Source organism: Columba livia, chromosome 2, assembly GCF_036013475.1.
Source record: "Columba livia isolate bColLiv1 breed racing homer chromosome 2, bColLiv1.pat.W.v2, whole genome shotgun sequence".
NCBI classification, from domain to species: Eukaryota; Metazoa; Chordata; class Aves; order Columbiformes; family Columbidae; genus Columba; species Columba livia.
This window is the reverse complement of record NC_088603.1, coordinates 20,771,586-20,797,427: the sequence shown is the minus strand read 5'-3', so window position 1 is coordinate 20,797,427 and position 25,842 is coordinate 20,771,586. Positions and strand designations below refer to the sequence as shown.

The 25,842-nt window shown below is 37.4% G+C and overlaps 1 protein-coding gene across 24 annotated transcripts in view; it reads right to left on the bottom strand.

Annotated features, from left to right (window-relative positions):
* NEBL (nebulette) overlaps window positions 1–25,842 on the bottom strand; it is a 253,116-nt gene that overhangs the window by 51,842 nt on the left and 175,432 nt on the right. For 20 of the 24 annotated variants that reach the window (XM_065050813.1, XM_065050833.1, XM_065050829.1 and 17 more), the window contains 9 exons: window positions 21,603–21,704; window positions 19,906–20,007; window positions 13,005–13,112; window positions 11,346–11,450; window positions 8,455–8,559; window positions 7,283–7,390; window positions 6,202–6,312; window positions 2,756–2,866; window positions 509–619 (listed from right to left, as the gene is read on the bottom strand). The exons of 2 other annotated variants lie outside the window; for them this stretch is intronic. In XM_065050813.1, coding sequence (XP_064906885.1) covers window positions 509–619; window positions 2,756–2,866; window positions 6,202–6,312; window positions 7,283–7,390; window positions 8,455–8,559; window positions 11,346–11,450; window positions 13,005–13,112; window positions 19,906–20,007; window positions 21,603–21,704 — 963 coding nt within the window. The remainder of the gene's footprint in view (window positions 1–508; window positions 620–2,755; window positions 2,867–6,201; window positions 6,313–7,282; window positions 7,391–8,454; window positions 8,560–11,345; window positions 11,451–13,004; window positions 13,113–19,905; window positions 20,008–21,602; window positions 21,705–25,842) is intronic. 2 more of the 24 variants (XM_065050828.1, XM_065050827.1) reach the window with 2 other exon arrangements.

Below are 25,842 nucleotides of genomic sequence, written 5' to 3'. Positions count from 1 at the left end.
GACCAGTGAAAAAATTCTTTTAACAGACTGCTTACTTCAAATCCAATGCAGCCTTTCACATTTACCTGTCTTTGCAGCTTTGGCAGCCACAATCACAAACTCATGCAGACAAGGCTATCTCCCTCAGCTGTGTTTTGCAAGCCTGGGGACATAAGGCTTTAGCATCTCTCTGACTCTGCTTAGAATTTGGCCCTAACTCAACAAGCAGCCATTTAGACCTAAAACAGTAGGGCTCACAGGTACAGAACACAGCCCTGGCCAGGCATGGCTCATGAGAAACAAGTGCCACCTGCAAAAGATGGCGGAAATATCAAAGTTCTGGGAAGTTTTAACTTTCCCCCATATGCTGATTATGCAGCTTTTAGACTCTATACAGCAAAATGCATCAGGTATTTGGTGAAATCTGTGGTATTGCTAATGCCTAGATTGGTCACCACCTGAAATTCTCAATGACAATAATTTGTTGCATTCTGTCAAATGGAAAGCTCACACCAGGTACAGTACTGACCATGCTCGCAATTTCAGAAGCTTTCTTGGCTCGTCTTATCTCAGGAGTATCTGGACCAACTTGCATTCCCTTCCCTTTAATTTCAGTTTCCAGGTCTTTCTTATATTGTTTCTGTGAAGATAAAACTTCATACATCATATTCATAATAGCCAGAGAGTTACAGGTAGTTTTTGCACAAGAGATCCAATTTAAGATTTAGTGGCAATCAAAAATCTCAAGAGTCACAATTCTCAAGAGTCTGGGCAAGCTTCTGTCAGGAAAACACGTAACAAACTACAGGAGGAAACCTTTAGGAGATATTCACTGAATGTACAAAACTCTATCACTGAATTTTTAATTTGGCAGAGTATGGGGGGAAATCAGTACATACAGCTTGCTACAATTATCCTCTAAAGTAAAAGAGAAGTTAAGCTCTGCAGAATACAGCATAATAAGCTGGTACTTGGTGCCAGCCTAACTGAAATACATTTTACTTTTAAGAAAATATTTTATTTATTAAAACACTACTTGTTAGAAATACCATACAGCATTGTTGCTGATGAACTTTCAGAGCAGGAAGTTGTAATTTATTAATTTAATAGATCTTTGCTGAATCATAGCCATTAGGCAAGTGGCAGTACTCATCCATGATTGCTGCTTTTTCCTCACAACATAAATTATAAATAACCAATAACCAGAAAACAAAATGAATATTTGATCTTCAGCTTGTCCAAGCAAGGATATATTTCTTTTTCATCAGCAAACATATGTAATGTAATATAAAAATGTAATACTGAAATACTGTATACAATGATTGTACTTTTTTTAAATTAAAAATTAAAATATTCTCCGCCAGTGCTATTTGTGCTACCATAGTAGTAATTGCTCTTTTTGTATTCTAGTTTATCTCTTCCTGTGAAAAAAGGTGTTTTTTTCAAAATAAATACATATAATTAAAAAGTTTCCTCTTACTCTTCTTGTTTCTTAATTATTTGTAGGTTGTACATCAGTTAGAAAGAAAAAGGAAAATATCCTTCTACTCAATGCAATGGTCTGATCACTTACTAGAACAAGAGAAAGATGACTTTCAGACTCCCATTTGTCTCACTCTCATGTGGAAATAAATGTGATAAAAAAACTCTCAACTTCACAAACCACAGGTTTTTTGCAAAAAGTATAAGTTAACCTGTGAGAAGACATCATCTCTCACTTCCTCTCTGTTAAAGGTGGAATGGCAGATGTTTCCTCCCAGCGCCGTATTGTGTAAAACATCAAGAAAAAGGTATTCTTGGGAGTTACAGCTGTATATTCCTGCACTTCTTTACAGTGGTCAGACTGGCCCCATACATGACATTCCCGCTGGTGCTTATGGTTATGTATGTATATGTGTGTGAATAAACACAAATACGTATGCACACATATTAAATTAATAGAAAATACATAAATACATAAAATAAATATATATATTACTCTCAAAGAGTGACTCCCTGAAGGCATGAGGTGCACCCTGAGCTTTGCCTTCCCCCTTCTGTCCTCACACCCTCCAGCCCCACTGCTGCTCCCAGGCAAGAGATAGTATGTGATCAAGGAGTCTTACACTCCCAGCTCTTCAATGGGCATAGATTGCACACTTTTGTGCTCCCACATAACCTTCAGAGCAACTTAGACCAACACAGTTAATACTGAAGTTCAGTTCTAAAAATATCCTCTGGAAGGAGCCTTCACTTGTCTGTTTGCATTGGATGAATCGCAAGCTCAAGAAAATCCATTCTTCAGGAGCAACTCTACTTTTGAAAGAAGGTTTTCACAAGCAGAATAGTTTGTCTGGATAAAAGATCTTTCCAAGATGCCCGGCACTCATCACGAATATTTATTTTCAGATAGCAGGCATGTCATTCCAAAAAACTAAAAGTTATTTCATTGACCTTTATTTACCAGTCCGTTAAGTCAACCTTTTTCCACTACAGTACTAATTATACTAGCTGAACAAATAAACAGGTGGAAAAGAAAATCCAGTTTTAAATGCTGTATCTACTGATCCCTCGAACAATTTCCATTGACCTTTTAATTGCCTGAAAATATGAAATATTTGTCATAAGTTTTTTCCAGAGTTTCTCTATATTCTTAAAGCAAAACAGAAATAGTCCTAGTTTCAATACTTACATATTTCATTGTAGATTAAGTAGCAAAAAATGTGAATATTTTCAGCTGAGTATAACAAAGAGTGAACTTTCTGTGACATCAATAACCTTAAGTAGCGTAACCTACCTCATTTAGTATCTGAGCTGCGTTTTTCACTCTAATCAAATCCGGTGTATCTTCAATCACTGTCATTCCTTTTCCTTTCATCCATTCTTCCAAATCTTTTCTATACTCTTTCTACGGATTAAAAGAAAAGAAAAAAAAAATATTAAAAGAGAGATTTCTCCACTCAATATTGTGTACAAGATCTTGAAAAGAAATGCCACTTATCAGATGTCTGTAGGGTCTCTTTGAAATTTCTATGAAATATAAATTAGCTGAAGTATGGGTTTCAGAGTTAAAATAGAATTTGAAATTATGAAATCAAAAGGTATGACATTGAAAAAGTGAAAAGGTTTTAATGCAGTAGTGTATTTTCCTGTTGTTCTCTTGAAAAATAGTCCGCTCCTACACTGGGCTGGCACATTGCTCAGTGGCCTCAGCTGCCTCTCTACAGACATTTTCACTGCAGTAGCATTTGCTTTTACAGACCTATATGTGCTGTGCTGCGGTTTTTACCTCTGTTCCACTAATGGCATCAAAATCAGGATGGATGCCCTGAATACTATAGTACAACCTGCTCAAACGACTGCTTAATAAGTTATAATGTAGAAGCAATATTCCTACCATAACACTTCTGTGCCCCTCAGACACTGTGCTGACACAATCTATCAACATTTAGCAACTGCAGCCTCTGCAGTACTCAAATGTTCAGTATAAAATTAAAAGCACATTAGAACTTATCCGTGGAAATTAGTTTCTTTTTCCTCTTCCCAACTCCTAGCGAGCTAATATAAGCCTATGAAGTTCAAGATCTTAAAGTTTTGTAAGGATTTTTAATTGCTCTTCCCATCTCCAGGTTTGGGTTAGGCTTTTTTAAAGTAAAGAAACTAGAAAAAAAAAAAGAATAAAATATTTTTCAGAAGGAATTGTATAGACATGAATTAATACTCCATGTATTAAATTTCATAAGCAGTAGTGACCACCTTTATCTCTGTATAAGCTCTTTATTTAAACAAAAGGAAATCAGGTCTTTTTAAAGAAACTTCTCTTTATCATCAGGATGTCCTACAACAAGCAGGAAACAGCTTCTATTGATTTAAAATTAGTAAATTCAGCTATCTCTTCTGGAGTTGTTAATGTAGTTCCAGAGAAGAAAGTTGTTATTCTTAGCAAATGTGAAATAATTTCAGAATTCTCTACAGTGGGAAGGTAACAGAATAAGCTGGTAATTGAACAAATAATTCATTTTTTAATAAGGTTTTATTAAACCTCCAGGTTCTCCTTCTTGTTTGATGCAGTATCTATCTAAAGTGTATTATGAACCTTCACACAAAAATTCTGAGCTACATCCTTGACTATGAAGAAATACATTATTTTGCTGAATCTTGAAAGATAATCATTAATTTGACCTATGTAGTCTTTGGTTTTGGAATCTGTTCCTCGAATGTGGACATAAAATTATGCAGTTATACATTAAAATATTGTTCTCATTTTCTCACATTCTTCCCCTCTGGCTTACAAGCATGGTTTACTCGCTACACAACGAGTCATAAAACTTGAGATAAGTATTAGGGAACATCTTAATGCATGTACCACTATGGAGGGAAGTTACATCAAAATTTTCAAAGATGAACATTCACAGCACATCTGAAACTGTGCATGCACTAACCACTTCTGTGGACATTTAGCATGCAGGAAGATTAACTCAATGAAAGGCAAGTATTTGCATTTTTCCCTAGTCAGTAGGCACACGAGACATGTACACACAGAATGATACTGCACAAACCAGACCAAGCTTGAGACTTGTCTATCTGACATCAATGCTTATCAGAATAAATTATTTATTAGAAGATGAACAAAGAAATATCTGAAAATAAAATATTTTCTTTACCCATATGAAATCTACCATAGACTGGGATAAGTTGTTTCAAGAAGGGCAACAAAGATGATTAAGGGAGTGGAGCATCTCCCTTATGAAGAAAGGCTGAGGGAGCTGGGTCTCTTTAGTTTGGAGAAGAGGAGACTGAGGGGTGACCTTATTAATGTTTATAAATATACAAAGGGTGAGTGCCACGAGGATGGAGCCAGGCTCTTCTCGGTGGCAAACAATGATAGGACAAGGGGTAATGGGATCAAGCTGGAACACAAGAGGTTCCGCTTAAATTTGAGAAGAAACTACTTCTCAGTGAGGGTGACAGAGCACTGGAACAGGCTGCCCAGGGAGGTTGTGGAGTCTCCTTCTCTGGAGACATTCAAAACCCGCCTGGACATGTTCCTGTGCGACCTCACTTAGGCGTTCCTGCTCCAGCAGGGGGATTGGACTAGATGATCTTTTGAGGTCCCTTCCAATCCCAAACATACTGTGATACTGTGAAAAAGGAAAAGAACAAGGTTCAAAGTTTTTTAATTCTAGCATCCTCAATTCATTAGTCTGTGCCACTGCAAAAACATAAATTCTTAATACAATAAATACAAAAAAGGTACTGTTGGCTCTAATATTCAAATGGAAGATATCTAGCAGCTCTGATATTTATAACTACAAATTTTGCTGATACATCTACTTTTCAGTTGGGTCAAACAGTAAGCCTAATCTATAGAATGAACCAATACTCAAATCTAACATGAAAACAGTTGTGTATAACAATACAAAAAAACTAAAGATAGAAGGATTTTCGGTTATGGGAAAAAAAAAAAAAAGTTATTTAATTTACAATTCCACATACAACTGAAGAGCATTCAACAATTCTTAAACAAACAGTGGGCATGCAGAAAACCTGCACTTTCTAACAAAATGTGCTTAAAGCAGATTATGTAATATCACAGCTTTATTATCAAATTTTGGTCTTCTTTATTGTTATCGGTAGCACGTATGATAGATAATAATTTCAATTAAATCAGTTAAAAGTGACTACACACAGCTCAAGACATCCATAAAACCACAACAGCCTACCATAAACCTGAAACAACTACTGAAAAGGAAAAACTGCCATTTGGACACCAACAGAAATTCTCCTTTCCACCCCTTCATCTATCTGGAAAGAAAACTCCAGGCTGTCTCCAAATCCCTATCAAACAGATGTCTTTTTGCAGCATGCCTGGAAGGTCTCTAAATTTGGGCTATTTGAGCCCAGGCAGGAAAACATCCAAAACTGAGGCCCTTAGAGAGCATGTCCTGCCAACTACCGATTTTCTATGGAGTCATCTGATTTGTTCATTTAACTGTTTTTCTGCTTCAGGTGTGCCAATCTTTATCATTTCCTTATGTTCATAAGGAAACTTCAAAAAGTATCAATTCTTACTACAGGACTATCCAGAATATAAAATGACACACCACAATTTTTACTCATCAGGTCACTTTTGTGTTTAGCTACCAAGTTAACTGAAAGTTGCTCAACACTCAGTAGCTTGTAGTGATGCTGCTTCTGGCCTATTTATAACTTAACAACAACAAAGAAATAAAAATCCTCTACCTCTTTCAGAAGGTTAGTGACTTGTTTTATATGCAAAAACTCTGGGGTCTTGTCTAAATCCATTGAGGGCTTTCCTTTGATCTCTTCTTCAAAATCTTTGCGATATACTTTCTGTTGAAGCAAAACCAACAATTAGTGGTACATGCATGTGCATTTTCAAGCATATTTCAGAAAGAACACTGTAAACAGACCCAGAAAGTAGCCATGCCGTAAATTCGTTATCACATTATTAAGCAACTTTACTACTTATTTCATTACTTAGATTATCTATACAGGACACACACAATTTAGACAAAAATGCATACAGATGATGTTTCCAAAGAGAATGTTTAAGCTGATCTATGAAACAGTTTGATTGGTTGTAAAAAGAGAAAACAAATGGCAAACAAGGTAATGGTTTTAAATGCATAAAAGTTTCTACCAAGAGGATGAAATAATCTTTTTTGCACGACATAGAGCAAAAATAATGGAATCAAACTGCAGCAAGGGAGACACAGGAAAATACTCTCAGGATGGACAGTAAAGCACTGGATAAGCTTGCCTGGGAGGTCACAAAACCTCCCCCATTGGAAGTTTTTCATGGAAACTTAGAAAAATACAGCCTGTCATAGGAAAGTCAGTGCTGTTCTGGAGCCTGGGAACAGTCCTTCTCCCTTGCTGAGCTAGCTCCCCAGGCTGAATGGGCAGGAGCACATTTCAGTTAAGGTACAAGGTCACACTGGGTTTTGCAGCTTCACTTGTTCCCACCTAAAAACCCTCCCTCTTTAAAGATGGAATTAAAGGCAAAAGTTAAAAATTTTAGTAATCTCTGATCCAAATGACCTCTTGAGTTTCTTCTCAATTAAATGATGGTACATACAATCCATGTCTAGTGTTTGCACCAACAGCCTTTTGAGAAAAAACAAATTTGAAGGAAGAACTGTGATACAGAATAGCAAAGGGAACTACTCAGTACTAATTTGACCATATTCTCAGTTTATAAAACCTTTACAATCTGCTTTATCCATTTTCTTAACCTGAGCACAGGATGTTGTTAGCTTCTCTGATGAGAAGCTAGGGTTTTTTTGTTATTTTTACTAACCTCACTCTGCATCTTTTGAGTCTCCTTTGAAACTTGATACATTGGTGTATCCACAAACTCCAGCATTGATTTGCCTTTAGATTTTTCATAATTCTCTTTGTACTTGACCTAGGAAAATGAAAATAAAGGCTGTTAAGAGCTAAGAGAATGTGAGATCTGATTGCTTGCCATGGTGACAGACAAATCCTGTTTTAGTCATATTCCTTAGAGGTTTTTAATTGGAAGATTCCTCCCAGATTTAACATGTTGGAGAAATAGGGTGGCTAGACAAGGAAGTTTTTTCTGGAGTCATTTAGTCATTTGCTTCAAAATGTCAGACCTAAAAATTGTGAAATTTGAAGATGCCTGGAGTGAGGAGCATCAATCACAATCCTTGAACTAATTGCATGATTGTGGCTGAATGACCTATGTCTGAACAGCTGGAAGCTTTTCAGTAGGATCCTCTGTTATGTTTCTATTAAACAACACATTTAGTATAAGAAGAAAATCTGTGCCACAGCCAGGCCCCACAGGTCTCTCTTTCAGGCTCAGGAACAGGATTCTGAAATGCACTTTTGTTTGTACCTGTAGAAAGGAAAAGGGAGGGGAAACTACTGCCTCAGTAGCGTCCAGTCTTGCACCATCATTCCCCTCAAAGCTACCAATGGCCATGACCTTAAAGCCAACAGCAAAATCACATTGAAGGACACAAAGTTCAGAGACCAGCTTATAACTTTTCACAAACTCACAAAGCAAACATGCTTTGTTTGAAAACCTGGAGAAGCTTTCTGACCTCATTCATTCACACTCTCTTGATTAAGATGGGCAAACACATTGCCTATCTCAACCAGTGTGGGGTATGATGGAACATTCTACAGAAGCCATAAAGGAAAGCAAATGGCTACAAAAGAAAATACGATATTCAGAATTAGTAACGTCATTTTAATTTATTTTTTCTTTTCAAAAATAGTGATGCCTGAATTTGAGAAAAGCATTAAGAATATCTTTCCTTCTCAGGCTTCTGCACTAGGTTTGGGTCCTGCAAAAACACGCTCCTCTCTCCTCATGAGGTGTTTCTTGTTGAATATGCACTGTACATCACTGTAATCTGTCATGCAGTTTTGTACCTGATTTAATCACTGTTAGAATGCTGCATTTTTCACTTTGCAAGATGTATTTATAAGTGTGTATACCTGACTTTGAAGCAGTGCATTTTCTTTGTGATGAATTTGTTCAGCTGTATCCGGGATGAAATGATAGAAGCCCTTGCTTTGCATAAATGATTTCTTATATTCATACTGAAACAAAAAAATATCCGAGAATGTTTTCACTAACAAAATCCAGAATGTTTTGTAATTTAAATACCATTTAAAATAACTATGGGAGAAACAGCATAAAAGAAACTACAGTTTAGGTCTCCCAGAACAGGAATTCTATTGCTAAATTTGTATTTAAAATATTGTGATGAAATGAAAAAAAAAGGATATGATAAGAAATAACTTTTCAAAGTTCCTAGAGAAAATGCTTGTCCTGCTCATCCAAAAGTCAAATGTTCATACTCACTAGAAAATAAACTTTATTATTTACATTTGAAGTACAAGGGAATATATATGATGGTCTGTGTTTGCCTCCTAGTGGAAATAATTATAAATGTCACAGAACAAAATCACTTCTGTAGCAGAAACAAATGAACATTATCTCCATCTACAGATACTGACTTCATACTTCTACTCTGTTCCTCAACTAATGGAACAGAAATTTAAAAAAAAAAAAAAAGCACTATAAAATCAAATTAGGTAAACCATACAACTTTTTGCAGGCACCAGATTCAGTCTCTTAAGTCCTGTTTGTTCATCCTGTCTCATAAAATGAAAAACTTCTAAGTTCTTTTTTTTTTTTAAGCCTGTAGTTCACTAGCATCTCGAAGTCTCTACAATAGAAATAGATTTAAAGTGTGCAAAACAATGAAATAGCTGTTACATTCATCAAATTCTTAAATTTTATGTCTCCATAGTTCATGCCAAAGAGAATTACATCTATACCCTGTGAAGGGAAAGTTCCACTTTGTGAACTTTCTTCCTCATTAAAATAATTAAAATAGGATGAGTTCAACCTGCAAAAATCAGCCCATTTTTGTCCAAACATGCCCATCAAGATTTCCCCTTAACTGCTGGAATTCATTCCCATGGAAGCTGACTTGTACAATAGCTTTGCATTGGTATTACAGTATATGTGTTTCATAAAGTTGCATACACTTCTACACTCTAGGTCAATCAACAAACCTATTCAATCGACCATATTAGTTTATGAGCTTCATTAACCATACAGGTTACAATGTATCACACTGGGGCAGATGTAGCTATGTTATGCAAAAGATTAACAGAAACAAAGTTCCAGGGAGAAAGGTATACTAGGGAAACAGCAAAATGGGAATTAGCAAGAAGCTCTGTGTTTCAAAGGGAAAAAACAGTCCATGCAATCAGTCTTTGGAAATTAGTTAACGGCTCAGTCAGGAAGACCATTTCATACACCGGAAGCAGACTTTGAGAAAGATTTGGTGCTGTGGATAGGCAAGGAGGAGAACACAAAGATACTTGAAAGGTAGGAGAGTAAGCCATGTTAAAATCAAAGACATGACATGAAGAAGTCAAATCTGAGAAGGATTTTGAATATGGGGTTTTTGTAAAGACAAATAGATAATGGGGACCTTAGGGAACGACAAAGCATTCTTCTTCATGCTCAAGGTAAGAAAAAATATCCACCAGTATCTGGACAACGCAAAAATCAGAAACTTAGTGTTTATGGAGTCCTCAGATGAGGGCATAGACAATATGAATCAACCCTTCCTAGGCAACAGAAAGAAATAAATTTTCCAAGAAGTGAGGAGCCTTAAGGGAAAGTCCAGGTTTCTATTTCCTTAGGGATAAGATGACAAATTGATGAAGACCACTCAGAGGGTGTTCATTTAAGCAGCAAAAAGAATGCCAATCTTACTTTACACTGAAGGCAACTAGAATTAGGCCAAAATGCACATGAAAAATGCAGGAAGTGAAAGCTATCAACTCATTTACTACTTATACAAAAGGGAATAGTGTTAGCTTCACATGTCGGAGTGAGACAGACAAAAAGCAAGCTTCAATTCACCAAAGAGCAATACAAAAATCAAGTACGGACAGGAAGGTTCCATTGTTTTGATTATTTTAGACATAAGCTTCCATAAGCAAGCACTGACTCGGAAGATGACCCAATATGCTACTAGTTATTAGGACTAACCCTTTGTGTGTGAAGTGCTCACCTCCTGCTGACCATGAGCAATCTGCCTTCCCAACACAACCCACTTATGTCTTTCCACAGTAGTGCTGGGCCCCTCTGTGGTTTCTGGAGTAAAGATGACACATGCAGCTAAACAGCTTACAAGCACCACGCTTGGGTGCTTTTGGAGAGGGAGAGAAGGTTCAGCATTGCACAGAAGCGAGGGGTTTCCTACCTCTTCCTCCCCATTACAACCCCTATCACTATCCTATGTCAGACCACCAGCACCATCAAGGGACATGTTTTGTTACATGTTACACAGAATGGAGTATGGGCCTATTACCTGACCCAGTGCAGGAAGCATTAGACATTTGGGAGGAAAAAAAGGCTTAGACAGAGAAGCTCTAAGGGAAGCAAGCGCTCAAGAGTCTGTTTATGGCAGGGGTCCAAATATTAAACCAGCATAATGGCCACTTCTGTACAGGTGAATGCCCTAAGTAAGATCTCAAGCAAAATGAAATTTGTAAGGAAAGTAGTATCTCAGATCAACAAAGGAAAAAACAGACAAAGTTTCAGGCATATCAGAAGAAATGCTCAAGTACCAGAAGTCTGAGTGATTCTAATCCAGTATGTTAGTTGTTCTAATAACTGAAATATCTCTTCCTGTGAGCCATTTTTTTTCACTACATTCCCCAACTACTATGGTTACAACACTACAGTCATCTACATTTGAGACCATGAAGCAAGTACCAAAATTTTTTCTACAGTGACTATACATACTACATTCCTTACTACATATGTTTTTCAGATCATTCTCATAAAGGCAACTTACATCACTATGCATTTTGCTGATATTTAAAGCATGGTTTAAATATAGCAGGTTTGGTAGATCAGAGGCTGGATCATGTAGGCTTCCCAAATCTTTCTTGTAATTCACCTGGAAAGAGAATTCAGGTTATGTAAAATAAAGATTAACAAAATAATTCAGAGCTTTGCATTATAGTGTGACTGTCCTAAACAGAATGTATTAAGTGCTTGCCTGAGCTATCTCTACCAGCCACTAGATGGTGGTCATTTACTATTATTTGGAAGAAAAGGAAAAACCAACAAAGGGTTCATTCTACTGAGCAAGTATTCAGGAATTACTCAAACTTTTCATAAAAAAGGATACATACAACAAAACCACACTTCATATGATTTTTCAAACCAGAAAGGAATTATTATTTATTTTTTCTTTTCTCTTTTCTCCTCTCCCCCACCCCCCCAAAAAAAAACACACACAACAAAAAACAAACATAAATCAAGATTATCTCCTTCAATATTTTGAGTTTAGTCATTTTAAAAACCCTTTATTCTTCTTGTTTTTCTCTTGATTCAGGAATTACACTAACTGTCCAAATTAAAATGTTGTATATAAAACAGTTGAAGGGAAGTGCTCCTGGATATCTTATTTAATACAGATTGCATTCAGCAATGACAAGCAATATAGTCACCTGAAGCAAGAAATAATTACTTAATGAAGTAGCAGCAGGTAATTTTCTATCAGCCTATAGCAGACTTTTCCATACTTCTGATAGCTGGATGCCCATCTTTACGGGAAGAAAACTACATATCTTATCTATCTTGGATGACAAATCTTTTAAACCAATACCTTTAGTCACCTCCACATATTTATTGTGTTTTTCACAGATTTAGGCAGACTTCAAATCAACAATATTCAATCTGCATATCTCTTACAATAATATTTACTCCAATAATTTCTTTACTAAACATTCAGATTTTGTAAACAATTACATATTCAGTTGGACCCTTCCCAGACCTGTCCCCTCCTGTTCCCGTTGGGTAGAACCCCACACTTTAAAAACACCAGATGCTTGTCTCTTAGCTATCTGGGATCACAGCCTCAAAGAAGAGCTCACATTTGTAGAATTAGAAACATTGTTAAATACATAATGCTAACAGCATTATCACTCAATATAGAAGTTTTCTACAATCTGGCTCCAGCAGCAGGCACTCATTGCTAAATTGGGTGACTGCTGTACTTAATAATACCATTCCGAAGGTCAACTGGCAGAACGAAGTCTAAAAGATGGACACGCAAATCTGACCTGCTCCTCCTTCTACAACCACTGGAGAGAAACCAGCACTTCGATCCTCTAAAGACAAGCATCCAAAACAGATCAAAATTGCCCTCTAGACCAGCTTCTTTCTTTCCTGAATACAAAGGGACTGAGTACGAGGTGATTAGCTCAGAGTAAGCAGTCACATCTTCTGACACACATCTAAAATGGTTATGAAAACTCTGCAGGCCCTTGTAGAAGAATCAGAGGAAGAAATGGACAACATGCTGTACCTGCCATCCAGACACACAGCGCAGCAGAGACTGCTGCTCACAGTAGTTCATAAGATGGAAAAATAAACTCTGCTTGAGAAAAAATGTTAGGTTTTTCAGGATGTAAATGCACATAAAATACAAAGCAAATTCACTTACATCACTCGCCAAGGTGGATGCAATCTGTGCTTGCTTGAAGGAAACACTGTCAAGAGGATTGTACTGGTGGCTCTTCATTTCCTTATTGAACTGCTCTTTGTATTTCACCTTCCACCAGAACAAACATATCTAATATTAACATGTAGCACTTAAAGAAGGCACAGAAAATTCAGACTATAAAGAAGCTTATTAAAGGCAATCATCTAATCCATAAATCTTTAAACAATGAAGATGTTTAAAGAAGCTCAGTTTAGCCACACCTGTGACTGTCTTGGTTTCAAAGTAACTTTTATGTATCTGAATTTTACTAAGATAAAAAAATAATTTTAAGATTGTCATGTGATTACTGGTGCTGAAGGATTTATAAAAAGGAAACAGAAACAAAACCATATGATTCACCAGAGTAATTAAATAAACCAGAACTGTTTGACTAGCAACAATAATCTACTCGCTGAGAGTCATTCAATTCATAATTAACATTGAAAATGTCTTTTTAAAGAAAAAAATATATAAGATGAATAAGTTTTTAATCTTGTAAAATAAATCACTTGTAAATTTTTCAACCACTTGAAAGTGGGAAGTCAAAATTAAACTTTCTGCTCAGCCATCTTCACACCTCCAGGTCCAAGTCTCACCCATGTTGTGCTAGGCTGTCACCACAGCCCCCAGGTCTATTTTTAATTCTGCCAGAATTTTCCCAAGAGACCCTCAGGAATCCCTCTGTAGCACAGTCCCTTCTTGGGGACAATGGCCACCTCATTTCAGTGTAATAAAGCATCACAAAACGACTGTCTGCCACCACTTTCCCTCTTTTTCTTCTTGTTCAAAAGAAAACGGGCAACAAGATATGTAAGAGGAAATAAGCAATAAGCAAATAGCATTAAAAGTAAATAAATGACAAAAATTCCATAAAACATGAAGAACTGAATGCAGAGTCTGAAAAAATGAACAAATAGTAAATCTTCCTCCTTTGCCCCCCTTGTTGTGCATGATCATTAAACATCTGGAGACTTTGCACACATGCCTTGCTTCTTTCCAACAGCTGGGCATAATGGAAGAGAATAAAAGTTCAGTCTGAATTATGCTGCTTTCATGAATGTTAGTCAGACACCTGATATCTGAGCCTATGCAACATCCATTATAATTTACCATGCTCCGCATTAAATAGATAGGTGGCCTTTTCCTTACTCCTTTTTTCTTTATTCTGACATGAATGTCTGATAAAGTGGTTAAACCACCTCAAACAATCTCCTTCAAAAATTATTTTTTCTCTGCTTTAGTTGTGGGAATTATTTTCTTTTTCATTGTCTCAAAAGGCTCTCAACATGGTTTAGCTTACACGACATCATTACGTTTAGCCACTACGCCCAGTATTTCATTAATCAGGATAGAAAGAACCCAAAACTAAGCCACCCAAACAGAAACTAACCATATATGTTCAAGAACTACATTATGATTCCAGCACTTACATTAATTTTTCAAAGCACTGTCACTTTTAAAGAGAAACTCTATCTGAACACATTATGAACTTTGTAATCTTTCACACTGACTCTTGAAAATAATATCTACTGCTTCTGGTAGATTCATCTGGTTCATATTGTTTGATATTTGCCTTGGCTTTGGATCCAGTACAAAAGCATATATCTGAACACAAAGACACTGCCTTTGTCAAAAGCAAATCCACGTTCTGTATGAGCAATGAAGGAATAAATCAGAGGGCTTTTCTCTTTTAAAAGGTGTATCCAAAACTTGCCTTCTAATAAAAATCAAGCAGTGCTGGAATATGTGATTTAAAAAGACTCTGAAACCAGGGATCAAGTCAGCATGGTGAGAAAAATTGTCTTTTACTTCTTAGGCATCAGCTCACATCATAACGAGACCGTGCACAGGAGTTCAAATATCCAAGTACTGCAAGCTGTCTTCTGCCCAGCCAACAAATGGCCTCAAACTGTGCATGTGGACCGAGCGGACAGCATGGTCCTTGATATTCTTGTTAAGTGTGAAAACGTCAGTTCCAAGGGGACCTCTCCTCACAACTGGTTTGCCATCTTCCAGATCCAGCCATTTGATGCCATTTTTTAAAAGAGCTTTTTAGCAAAACGTTTCAATCTAGAGAATCCAGTAATAAATCCTCGTTAGTGTCAGTTCAGATCACATCACATCATTGCTACTGAAGGAAAAGAGGTGGATCCAGTGAACCCAGTCTTCACATGGCTGTGTGTCTTGATGCCAGCCTGCAGGGGGGGTCCCAAATTTAAGACGACCACCACTAATCCAACTGTTAATGTTCCTGTCGTAGTGAGGGATGTCTCAGTACCTCTGGGCCCTGCTGCCTCGTTGGGCTGCTCTGCTGTTGCCTGCACTCTCCTCGCCAACACCATCACACATGTCACTCAGGGCAAAATGGAGGCCCCGCAATATTAATAATGTCAGATGACCCTGGCAGTTTCTCAAGAGCATTTCCAGCAGTTATCTAACTATGACTTGTCATAGGGGAGTCATCTCATTGAAAGCTACGCACACATTCACTTTCCCTTTTATCGGTGTGTTCCTGTCTCCTTTTCTCTTTTGAAAGAAAGCATGGGGTGGGAGAGGGAGAGAAGAAGAGCAAGCCCATGGATGAGTCACTGTGAAGTAACGCACACAGCATTTTTCCTTCTTTTGAATAGGAGAAAGTTATAAATGCAGTTTAAAGGGGGAAAATTATCTTGAGATAAAGGTTTCTGATTAAAAACAAGGAAGAAAAATACTTCGTGTTTTCTAAAACAGTTGAAGGGGGGAGGTCTTAGCAATTCTATGACACAGCAGAAGAGCAAACAAATAGTGGGAGTAGAAATGACAGTTGTTAGTGGAAGCTTATCTACAAATTTCATCGTTAACCAAAAGCTTTACTTTAATGAGGGTTTAAGTGATGGGTACTTATTTACCACCTTAATTAAAGTCTTAAGTTTGTTTATTTTTTTAGAGAGTATGTATTGGGGGTTAATTTAAAAATGCGTGGAGGCTGCTCTCTAATTGTTGCTGAAGAAAGAGCAGACCTTGCAGGCTTTTAACACAACAACATGCCTGAAAAACCAAACAGGAATTAAATAAGGCCTGGATAAACAAACTTCTCATCAGCCTTGCACAAAACCTATAAAAGTCAGAATTGCAGCTGGACAGAGCAGTGTCTTTTGAAGCTTTGCAGCAACATTCCTAAATCAAATCTGTAGTTCAAAGCTGTTCACACAGGGAGTGTTCAGTTTCAGAAGCGGATGACATCACCCACTGTTCAGCTTTACAAAGAAACTACAAAAATTGAATCATTCAACCACTGGGATCCCAGGATGAAGCAGACACTTGCAGCTAAAGCATTTCCTTATGACCATACGAAAACATATTAAAAGAAGTGAAAAACCTGTCAAAGCACAAAGATATTGAAGGAAATGTAACATAAACAAAGGGCTAAATTTAAATATTGATTGCTAAAAGCACCAGCAGAGCTTAAGCAAAGAAAGACTGAGAAAATCTTAGGCTTTTTGTGTAGTTAATTATAATCTCAGAGAAAGTATCTTTTGAAAAACATTAAAAAACATTACCTCTAAACATTTTATTTCTGAAACAATAAGCACCAGATTCAGCATAAAAAAATGAAAATCCAAAATTATTCATCATAAACCCAATTATTGAACACCATAAGGGGAATATTTTATATAAGCAGCTCTTTGAAAAAGCTAATAAAACACATCAGAAGACATAGAAAATATGTAAACAAGAGCTTGCTTTTATAAAAAATACAAAAAATAACTCAAATCATGCAATATACATTCAGCAAATTGACAAGCTTCATGTTTTCACAAGGACTAACACAGTTTCTGGTTTAAATTTGGTTTAAAATCAACAGAAAGGTGTTACTGCAGGCTGTGGGCAAATACACTAGTCCTGGGAGCTCTTATTTTTGCTGCTGCTGTTGTCAAAAGTTTTCTTGACAAAAAAAAAGGAAAAAAGATGTGAGGGGTACACTGATTTTGAAGAGCCTTGAGGGCCAGTCAAACATTAACACTATTTTTTTCACTTTGTTTGCCTTCCTGCTTGCCTTGATTGCTTTCTCTCTTCGTTACACCCACACTGCCTGACCTCCTCTTGCTCCTGTTTAGCTATACTCCCTAAATTACCTACCCATATGCATCACATTAAAACATGTTATCATCTTCTCTTCCCATTACATCCATCAGAATTGTCAACTTTGCAAATTTACTGTGAGGGTCAGATAACTAATATTTCTCTGCATGTCGCAGCTTATAGATTTGTGCTATTAATGGAAATTGTCAACTTTGAGCACAAAAAGTTTATAATGCTTCCATCTGCTGAGAAACAAATGGAAACCCTAAAAGCCAGAAAGTCTGGAGACAATAAAGAGATTGTCGACTTTACTATTTTTTAAATCTTGTAATTGTTACAAGCTTGCTTCACAATCCTTGCATGAAGAGGCCTGACATGACTGACCCACATTTAGGGCTTTTCCTCTCCTACAGCACAGGTGCATTCCTCATCCTGCCCCACCACCCTGCTCTTTGGACACACAAGGGTCATCTTCATTTTTCTGTGCTCTTGATTTATGATCAGTGTGTCTAAGTGTTATAGTGATCCAAATAATATATAAAAACATTCGACAAGTCATGGCCACAGCCTTCCCTTCAGAGGAGGCGGGGAATTGCTGAGTGCACCACGCTCCTGTATTTACAGCCTCCATGCTACTCTCTGCAGACGCTCGGCAGCGGAGTGCTGGGCTGAAGCACTGCCTCCCATTCTAAAAGCACGTGGCCCATCACACACACTACAAGTAGCCACAACAGTGTAGAGGAGAGGACAAGAGAAAGAAGGATCCCAAAACCAGGATCCAGGTCCAGTGGTCACAAAGTTTGGACCCCCAAGGTTTAGTAAGAACCTTCTTTACAAAGGAACTTTAAGCAAGTTACATTTTGTCAACAGCTCCTCTCCTGCTGCCACACCTTCTAAACTATTTGGTAACTCTCAAGAAGTTAAAATTGCACACCAAATGCTCTCCTATGCAGAAGGACCTCAACTGGAACTGCTGCCATCCCAGCCCCTGGCAATGAAGAGACTCTATTACAAAGCTTCTGCAGATGCAGCACACATTGTCCAAGAGGAAAAGCACATCTAATAAATATGAGATAAAAAGTGCATTGATGAAGCCTATGACGCAGATGGCTGAGCATGTGCCTGCACGGCCTCATGATCCAGCTGGTATTTTTTGATTGTTGCGATTGCCACAAGCTCAGGGGTACCAGGTTCAGTGAGGTGGAGAGAGCTATTGGAAAAGGATCTGCGTTGGTCCCATTTGTGACAACAGGCAGCCACAAGCTCACTATATTCTGAAACAGGTTGCAAGGAAGGGAGTGTGTAGACAGCCACTGAGTTGAAATAGAGAATACAACTCACTAAATTTAGACATGAACCCTTTGAAAAACCATTAAAGATGTTTGCTAAATGACAGACAGCTCCCTTTCCTATAAATGACAGCAGCACAGCACTCTTTCTTCCTAGAAAGCACAGGTTCACTTCCCAGCCTGCACAACGCTAAGCACAAAAGAATCTCTTAGCAGACTTGCCCATCAGCAGAGGAATGAGCACACAATCCATCACAAAATGGAAGAAAGCAACCTATTTGAAAATCAAAAACTAATTTTGGTTCTGAACATATCATTAACAAAACAATAAAAAACATGTATTTTCTTCTTTTCTCTTTGTGCAGTATTAGTGCTTCAAAGTTCATGATGGTACAGTGTGAAACAGGAAATCATGTAGCAGATATACAAGGACAAAATTTGGTGACAAGAAAAGGAGTTCAACCTCTTGCAAGCAGACACTGCACTGTTCTGCAGCTTGTTCTCTATGACACATTACTCTCATTTTATGCTAGTTCTAGGGAAGATGCTTACTATCTAGCCAAATCACAAGTATTTGCTACACAACAGTGATTTTCAGACTGTTCCAGTGTATACGTTACTACATCGGCAGGGGGTTTCTACTTCTGGGAAGACTGACATGGCCTTCTCCAATCAAAGGGTGTTATCCTTCTCCTACAGGAAGGCAGAATTTGTTCCTGGGTTTACAAAAGCTCTAAGTGTAGTCTGACAGGATTACTAGCAAGGATTATGCAAGGCACTGGTAAAGAACTACTACATAAAAAAAGAAAAACAGGTCAAAAGTCAAAAATCCCTTCTCACGATGTCAGGCTGATCTGCAGTAGAGTCTTATGAGTAGATCTAATGAGTTGAAGACTCCTAAGAGGAAAAGAGGGAATATGTGTTTTCAGATTTCTTTTAGTTATGGACTAAAGTAATTCCTCCATTTTTCTTTTTTTTTTTATTTTTTTTTCTTTCTTTTTTTTTTTTTTTTATTTTTGAGGTTAATCTATAACAGAAAGTTGTACATAAAAGGTTCCATTTCAGGGGGAGGAAAGGTGGGTGGTTTATATGTCAGGCCAAATTCAGATCCCATTACTCACATTAGCAAGCAGTAACACAAAAGACCTCAGTTACTTCAGTGGGATTAATCACAGGGTAAGGTTCCACTCAAACTGAATGAGTAGCAAAATTTGCCTCTAAATTACATGACATCAATATTTTAGAAAAAACTAGATAATTTGTATAAATATACACCATCTCCACAAAAGAAGAGTTTTAATGCTCAAAGTTCCTTATATTTTTGCATTAAAATGTATATTCTGGTTCCTAAAAATCTTGAATTTACCAGTCATTGAAATACTGCATAAAAGAGTTTGAGAACATAACAGTCATGCAATTAGAGATAAACATCTAAAAATCTAAATATTTTCTTGCATTACTAGGAACAAGATATCTGAATGAAGTCATTGTAAAATGACAGAGAATCTTACTTGGCTTAACAGTTTTGAAACTCCTTTAGCATGTTCAAAATCTGGTCTTCCAAGTACAGCAGGCTCCTTATTCATCTCTCCCCTTCCTTTCTTATACTCAGCCTTAAAAAAAAATTGAATATGAATCACTAATAAATTGCTTGCTTTTGTTTTATCAGGAGAAATGTAAGCACTAAAGCTAGTAGAAAAGGTCTCATTTAATTATCTGCATGACACTACTTTTAGAGCTGTTCTAATCAACACTGAAAAAAAAGCCCTACTCAGGCTTCAGCCCCCTAAGAACAAAATATTTATCCATTGTAAAACACAATGCACAGCATTCACAAAATTCAACTTGAAACAAATGTACAGCTTAAAACTGAGAAATATTGTTCTCCCAATCAAGACAGAGTGAGTTACAATGGCTCAGCATTTTTTACACCAGGGTCTGCAGTTTACACAAGATTATTTGTAGCAGCTGAAACTAGTCTTGAAAGAAAACTGGGCTGAGGGGCAGCTTCTTTGAAATGTTAGGTCAAATTCCACTCTCATTTCTACCACTGCAGTCTTGCTGGATGTCAGTGAAGTTGCATTGGTGTAACAGAGTGGAATTTGTCCCACAGGACTGGTGTTATGTGATCTTTCCAGCTGAACTGCCTCCCATGCACATTGCTGCAATTTTTTTTCCACCATGCGTTAGGAAACAGCACAGATGAATTGACAATATGTGCTTTGCGATATCACAAACTAAATTATCCATTGCCTAAAATAGGCTTCTTGCATTACTCAGGCACTGTGAATCAGCAAGGACACATCATAACAACAGACTGAGAGAAATAAAAGTCCCAAAACCACTCTAACTCAAAGGGGGCTTGAACAGCAATTAGTGAATTTGGGTGTTGAACATAAGACTTAGTAAAAGTTCTTGGTTGTCGGAAAATCTTGAATATTCAAAAGGTAAATCTCAGGTCTCTTAAAACTGTCTCTCCATAGGTGCCTAGTCAGTCTCACATGAAATTACTATAATAGCAGTTACTTAAAATCTTGGCTCAGGGCTTTAAATATATTTATTGTTTGAGCTGTCCATAATGAAACATAAAATTGCATCACACATTGTTACTTCTCAAACTGCTCCTTGACCTATCCATTAGAGGATGTCACGGTGGGAGGGAAACAAATTTGAGATGGGAGTTCAGGGACGTGAGCCCCTGTGCAAGAAGTGGCATGTTTGCACAGCTCTCAGGACAGTGAGGAACTGCATTTCCCTGTCACTGCTGGCTGAGATGTGAGGGGGAAGAGCAGCCCTGGGATGTGGGCTTCTCTTGTACCAAGGTGAAAAAAAGCTTGGTCTGTCTTCTGAAGTGCAGTACAGCATACAAGCATGTGACTTACTTTGACAATAGGTATCACAAATAAAGCCGAAACAAAACCAACTTTAGTAAGATTAACGTTGTTTTTAGATCAATGAGCAATAGTTGCAAAGGTCACATTGTCACATTGAAACAGAAGAAACCAATAACTTCATAACAAACCAGGGAAGGGTGTTTTTATTGTTGGATTTGGGGTTTCTTTTAATCAAAGCTCGATATCAGATTTGGGGTTGCAGGTTTTCTGCTTGTGACATTTCAGAAATTCGCAGCATTCTAAACAATCTGTCTGAAATTGGAATAAATGAAATAACATCTAAAAAATACAAATAGAGTAACAGGAGGACATACATCACTTATTATCTTTGTTATCTCTGTTGCCATCTTTATGTCTGGCCTGTTCAGCACTTCGGTGTATCTGTGAGTATCTTGCACATCCTTCTTATAGGATACCTATCAAACAAAAAACAGTTTGTTTAAAACAAACAAAATAAAAACATTTGAAGTTTACAAATAATCTTTGAATGACCTATCAACTCAGCCATCAAATTCAATACAACTCTGCCTAATTTACTCCAACACAGTTCTGCTTGACAGGGATTATTTAGTAAGACTCACACACAGGTTAACAAGATAAGGAAGAAATTCAGAAGCATAAAATACAATATTAAAAGGAAGAATGGTTTTGCTTAGAAGCATAGTAGAAAATGACATCATTGCAAAGACCCAAATATTAGTTTTTAGCATTAAATTTCAGAGGACTTCTAAGAGTATAGCGTTTTGTCTATGCTGTCCTCTTTTTAATACAAACTAACCCCTCTATGATACTGAGCACCGCAGCTACATTGAACAGAAACTGTAATTCTAGCATGGCAAACGCCTTTCTCAACACCAGGCAGCCATGTGGCTGGTATGTAATTCAATGACACAACTCCACCTCAGCATCCCCCACTCCCCGCAACCCCATTTAGTTGCTTCTTTACACAATCATGGGAACAAGAAGGCTGAGTGTTTCAGCATGTGGAGTACAAGACTGAATCTTTCTGTTTGTGCCAAAGCCACTACTATAATGAATGGGCTAACACAATTTTGGCCAGAAGGTAGGCAAGGCCAAATATTCTCCATTTAGCAAAGTAATCACAGGAACAGCAGAGACCTCAGGGATGTTACAGAGCCCCAAGGCCACAAGTTATCTTTCTTCTCCCTCTTCAGGGTCTGTAGCCTTTTTTTCTCCCTTGGTGTAGCACATGTGCCAATCTAAGCCAATTTCCAAGAGTTGTCTTACTAAATTATTCTGAATTACTAAGAAAATCATCCCTGGTATTCAAAAGTGTCTGAGAAACTGCAGTTTCAGGCAAAAGTTAGAAAACACAAAGTCTACAGGAAATATAAGGTATCAGAGTAATTCCTGCTTTAGTAGACAGTCTTTTAGATTTTCTGCTGTTGTTTAACAAAGTTAATCAACCTCTCAAGATTGTATTTCACCATCAAGAAAGTCCTCAGCTTGAGGCTTCACTTATAACCTCTACATCTAGGTCCTATTTCCAGTGTAAAGTTTTACTTTGGGTATGACGCAACAAACTCAAACTGCAGGACCCAATGACAAATATAATTTGTAGAAATGTTATTGTAAAAAGAAAATTTAAAAATCTTACTTTTTGGCAAATATTTTACAGGCAACAGGAAAGTAATTTTGCATCCATATGGCTTCAGCTAAGCCGACAAGCTAAACAGGCTTCACTGTTGGCTGCCTGCCCACAAATAAATCTTATAATTTTTAACATAAAATGAGTGACACACAAGTGTAATCAATGATAAAATAAATTAAAAGGTTGGATGAATACAGCTCAAAGTATCACCTACCAAGAAAACAGAAACTGTTTCTTACAGCTTATTGAAACCACTGGAAGTTTTGTTTTGGTTAGGTTTAGATTTCCCATAATTTTTTTAAGAAACTAGATGTACAGACAAGCATTTGCAATTCAGGGCTTTACATGAATTTAGTTAATTATATGCTGTTCATCCTAATGACCACATGAGGTGAGGTGAAAACCACAAAGGCAGCAGAAACAGGTTTCTGAATAGCACCCTATCATCCATGTAAATTGCAAATTAAAGGCCAGCATATGTGCTCAAAATAGAAATTAGGAATGGACTGAATCTAACAACAGAGAATCAAGAATAGTAGTGATAAAGTTGAGGAAACGTGGTCACTTATTGCTCCCAAATGACATGATCATATAGTACATGAAATAATGGATTGTGGTTAATTTCAGTGGGGAAGGAGAGAGGAATAAGACAGTGACAGTCCTTTATATTTCACCATTTTCAATTATATTAGATGCAAGGCCAATTGCTCTAGCTTTCCCTGAGTGAATTATTATTCTTCCTGCACCTAAACCAGTATACCTATTACTTATGTCTGAGGGAAAGTCATCTAGCATTTTACAAATGTCTGCAATATATATTTGCTCCATTCTGCAGCTTGTCATACTCCAGTGAGAATAAAAATGTTATGCAGCAGAACAGTAGTTTGTCAGAGGTAGGCCAAAGAAAGAAAAAATATGTTTCCCATTTCCTGAATAACCTCAATCCCTGGATGCTGACCCTTTCCCATTGGGACATGGTGCTGGCCTCTATTACACAGCTGCTATTCTGTTCCATCTAGTGATTTTCTTTTTCTTTTTTTTTTTTTTTTTTTTTTTAGTGCTGTGTTAGAACAGTAAAACCAGAGCTATTCTGGGAGAGCAGGGGAATAGCTGGCAAAATAGCTATCAAATAGATAGGGCAAAGCAACCAGCTTGGTGTGTGCACCCATGGGCACTGAGAAGACAGAAAGTGGAGAAAGAAGCCTATGAGAGCGTGGAAGAGAAAATGAAGCCGGGTCAAGCAGCTAAAGAAAGGAAGCAGCAGAAGCACCCAGGGAAGGGGACATCTTTTCTCCTGAGTTAGTTCAGCCCCTTATCAAGAGGCTCAAACACTGACTGGAACCTCCAGGCATTACACGATGCCCTCACTCAATCTTCACTTCAAAGACTTGCTCAGGCTCTACCAAAATACATCACCAAAGGCTCAAGAATTGCTCCTTTGAATGAAGACTACACATCTACAAAACACCTGCACAAATTGGCCTTTGCATAGGAAAAAGAAACCAAGATACTGACAACTTAAGAGCAGCAAGAAAGAAGCTGGGACAAAAATGGGACATATTGTACCAAGTCTAGTTTTGAAGTTGCAAATAGTCAATTACAAATACTAACTAAATTTGAAATGGTTTTTACCCCAATTTGAAATTAGAATAAAAAGTGCTTACATTGTTGAATATTATTGTAGAAGAATGATAATCTGAACAGAAGACATTTCTCATCTTGAATCCCAAACATAATTACATACTCTGGACTGCCAGTAGTTTTCAGCAAGTGTGGAAAATATTCAGGGCTTTTGCATAATTAGTAGACTAATTGTAATAGGGCCAAACCTCCCGCTCTTATAAAAAGGCATAAAGTCCACTGAGGATAAACATGCTGGTCTATTTATTCCAGCTAAGGATCCTGAAAATGCTTTACCTTTCTTGATGGTGCCAGTGTACTGGAATGCACTAAAATGCTGCAAAATAAACAGATTTCTAACAAGGTTACAAACCATACCAGGTTATCAATCAACAAACGGAAGCTTCTCTGCTACAAGGTGACCCAAGCACACCTAGGTTTAAAGGACTCAGACCTTTCCTGCAGTCTTTTGTCTTCTCCCCTATTCCAATTCCAAAACTATTCCAAGCTATAGGTAAAAAATTATTAAAATATGTACAAGCAGCTATAAACACATTTTGTCCTCTTGAGATGCACCCACAGAAGGCAGCAAGGAGTGGGGCACATCTATCTGCAAGAGAATTCATCTCTTAGTGTTCGTCCCTGCTTAGCATTTTCTAAGAGCTGCAAGTCCACTAACTAATGGCCTGTCAGCTGTGTCTCTGCCCCCTTTTCTCTCATCTGCACTTTGGGGTCCATCAGCACTAAGAAAATGACTAGCTGGTGCCAATCATTATTGGCAACAGCTTTTCTGATCCCCACTCAAATGGTGTTGAAAACTGTTTCCCGGCTCGTGTTGAAGAGACAAACACATTTCTGGCCCATTACAGATTGATGCAGTCATCCTTTCCAGTAATGGGCTTGAAAATTGATTGGTCCCAATTACATCAAAAGTAAACATATCATTTTCAGCACCAGTTGGAAGTGGTCCAGGGGGACCTGCTGTTGACAACCACTGTCAGCAGAAAGTTAGTCAGGGAAAGGTGATTTTTCCAATGCAGAAGCTGAACTGAGAGCAAGGAGGAGCTTGACTTTAACGTGTTCTGCATCAAAAGAAACATTGACATTTTGGTATGTTATTGATGGTGTTTAAGCACATCAAGTTTAAGATCTGCTGATTTGATCTTATCCAAAATAATGTAACTTTTTTGTATGTAGATTGTGACTGCATAAATAACCTGAACATGACAAAAAAGCTTAATCCTAAGACAATACAGGCCTTTCAAACATTCAGATTTAGATGGTCAGTAAAACATTATAAATTACTGCTACTGACATCGTAT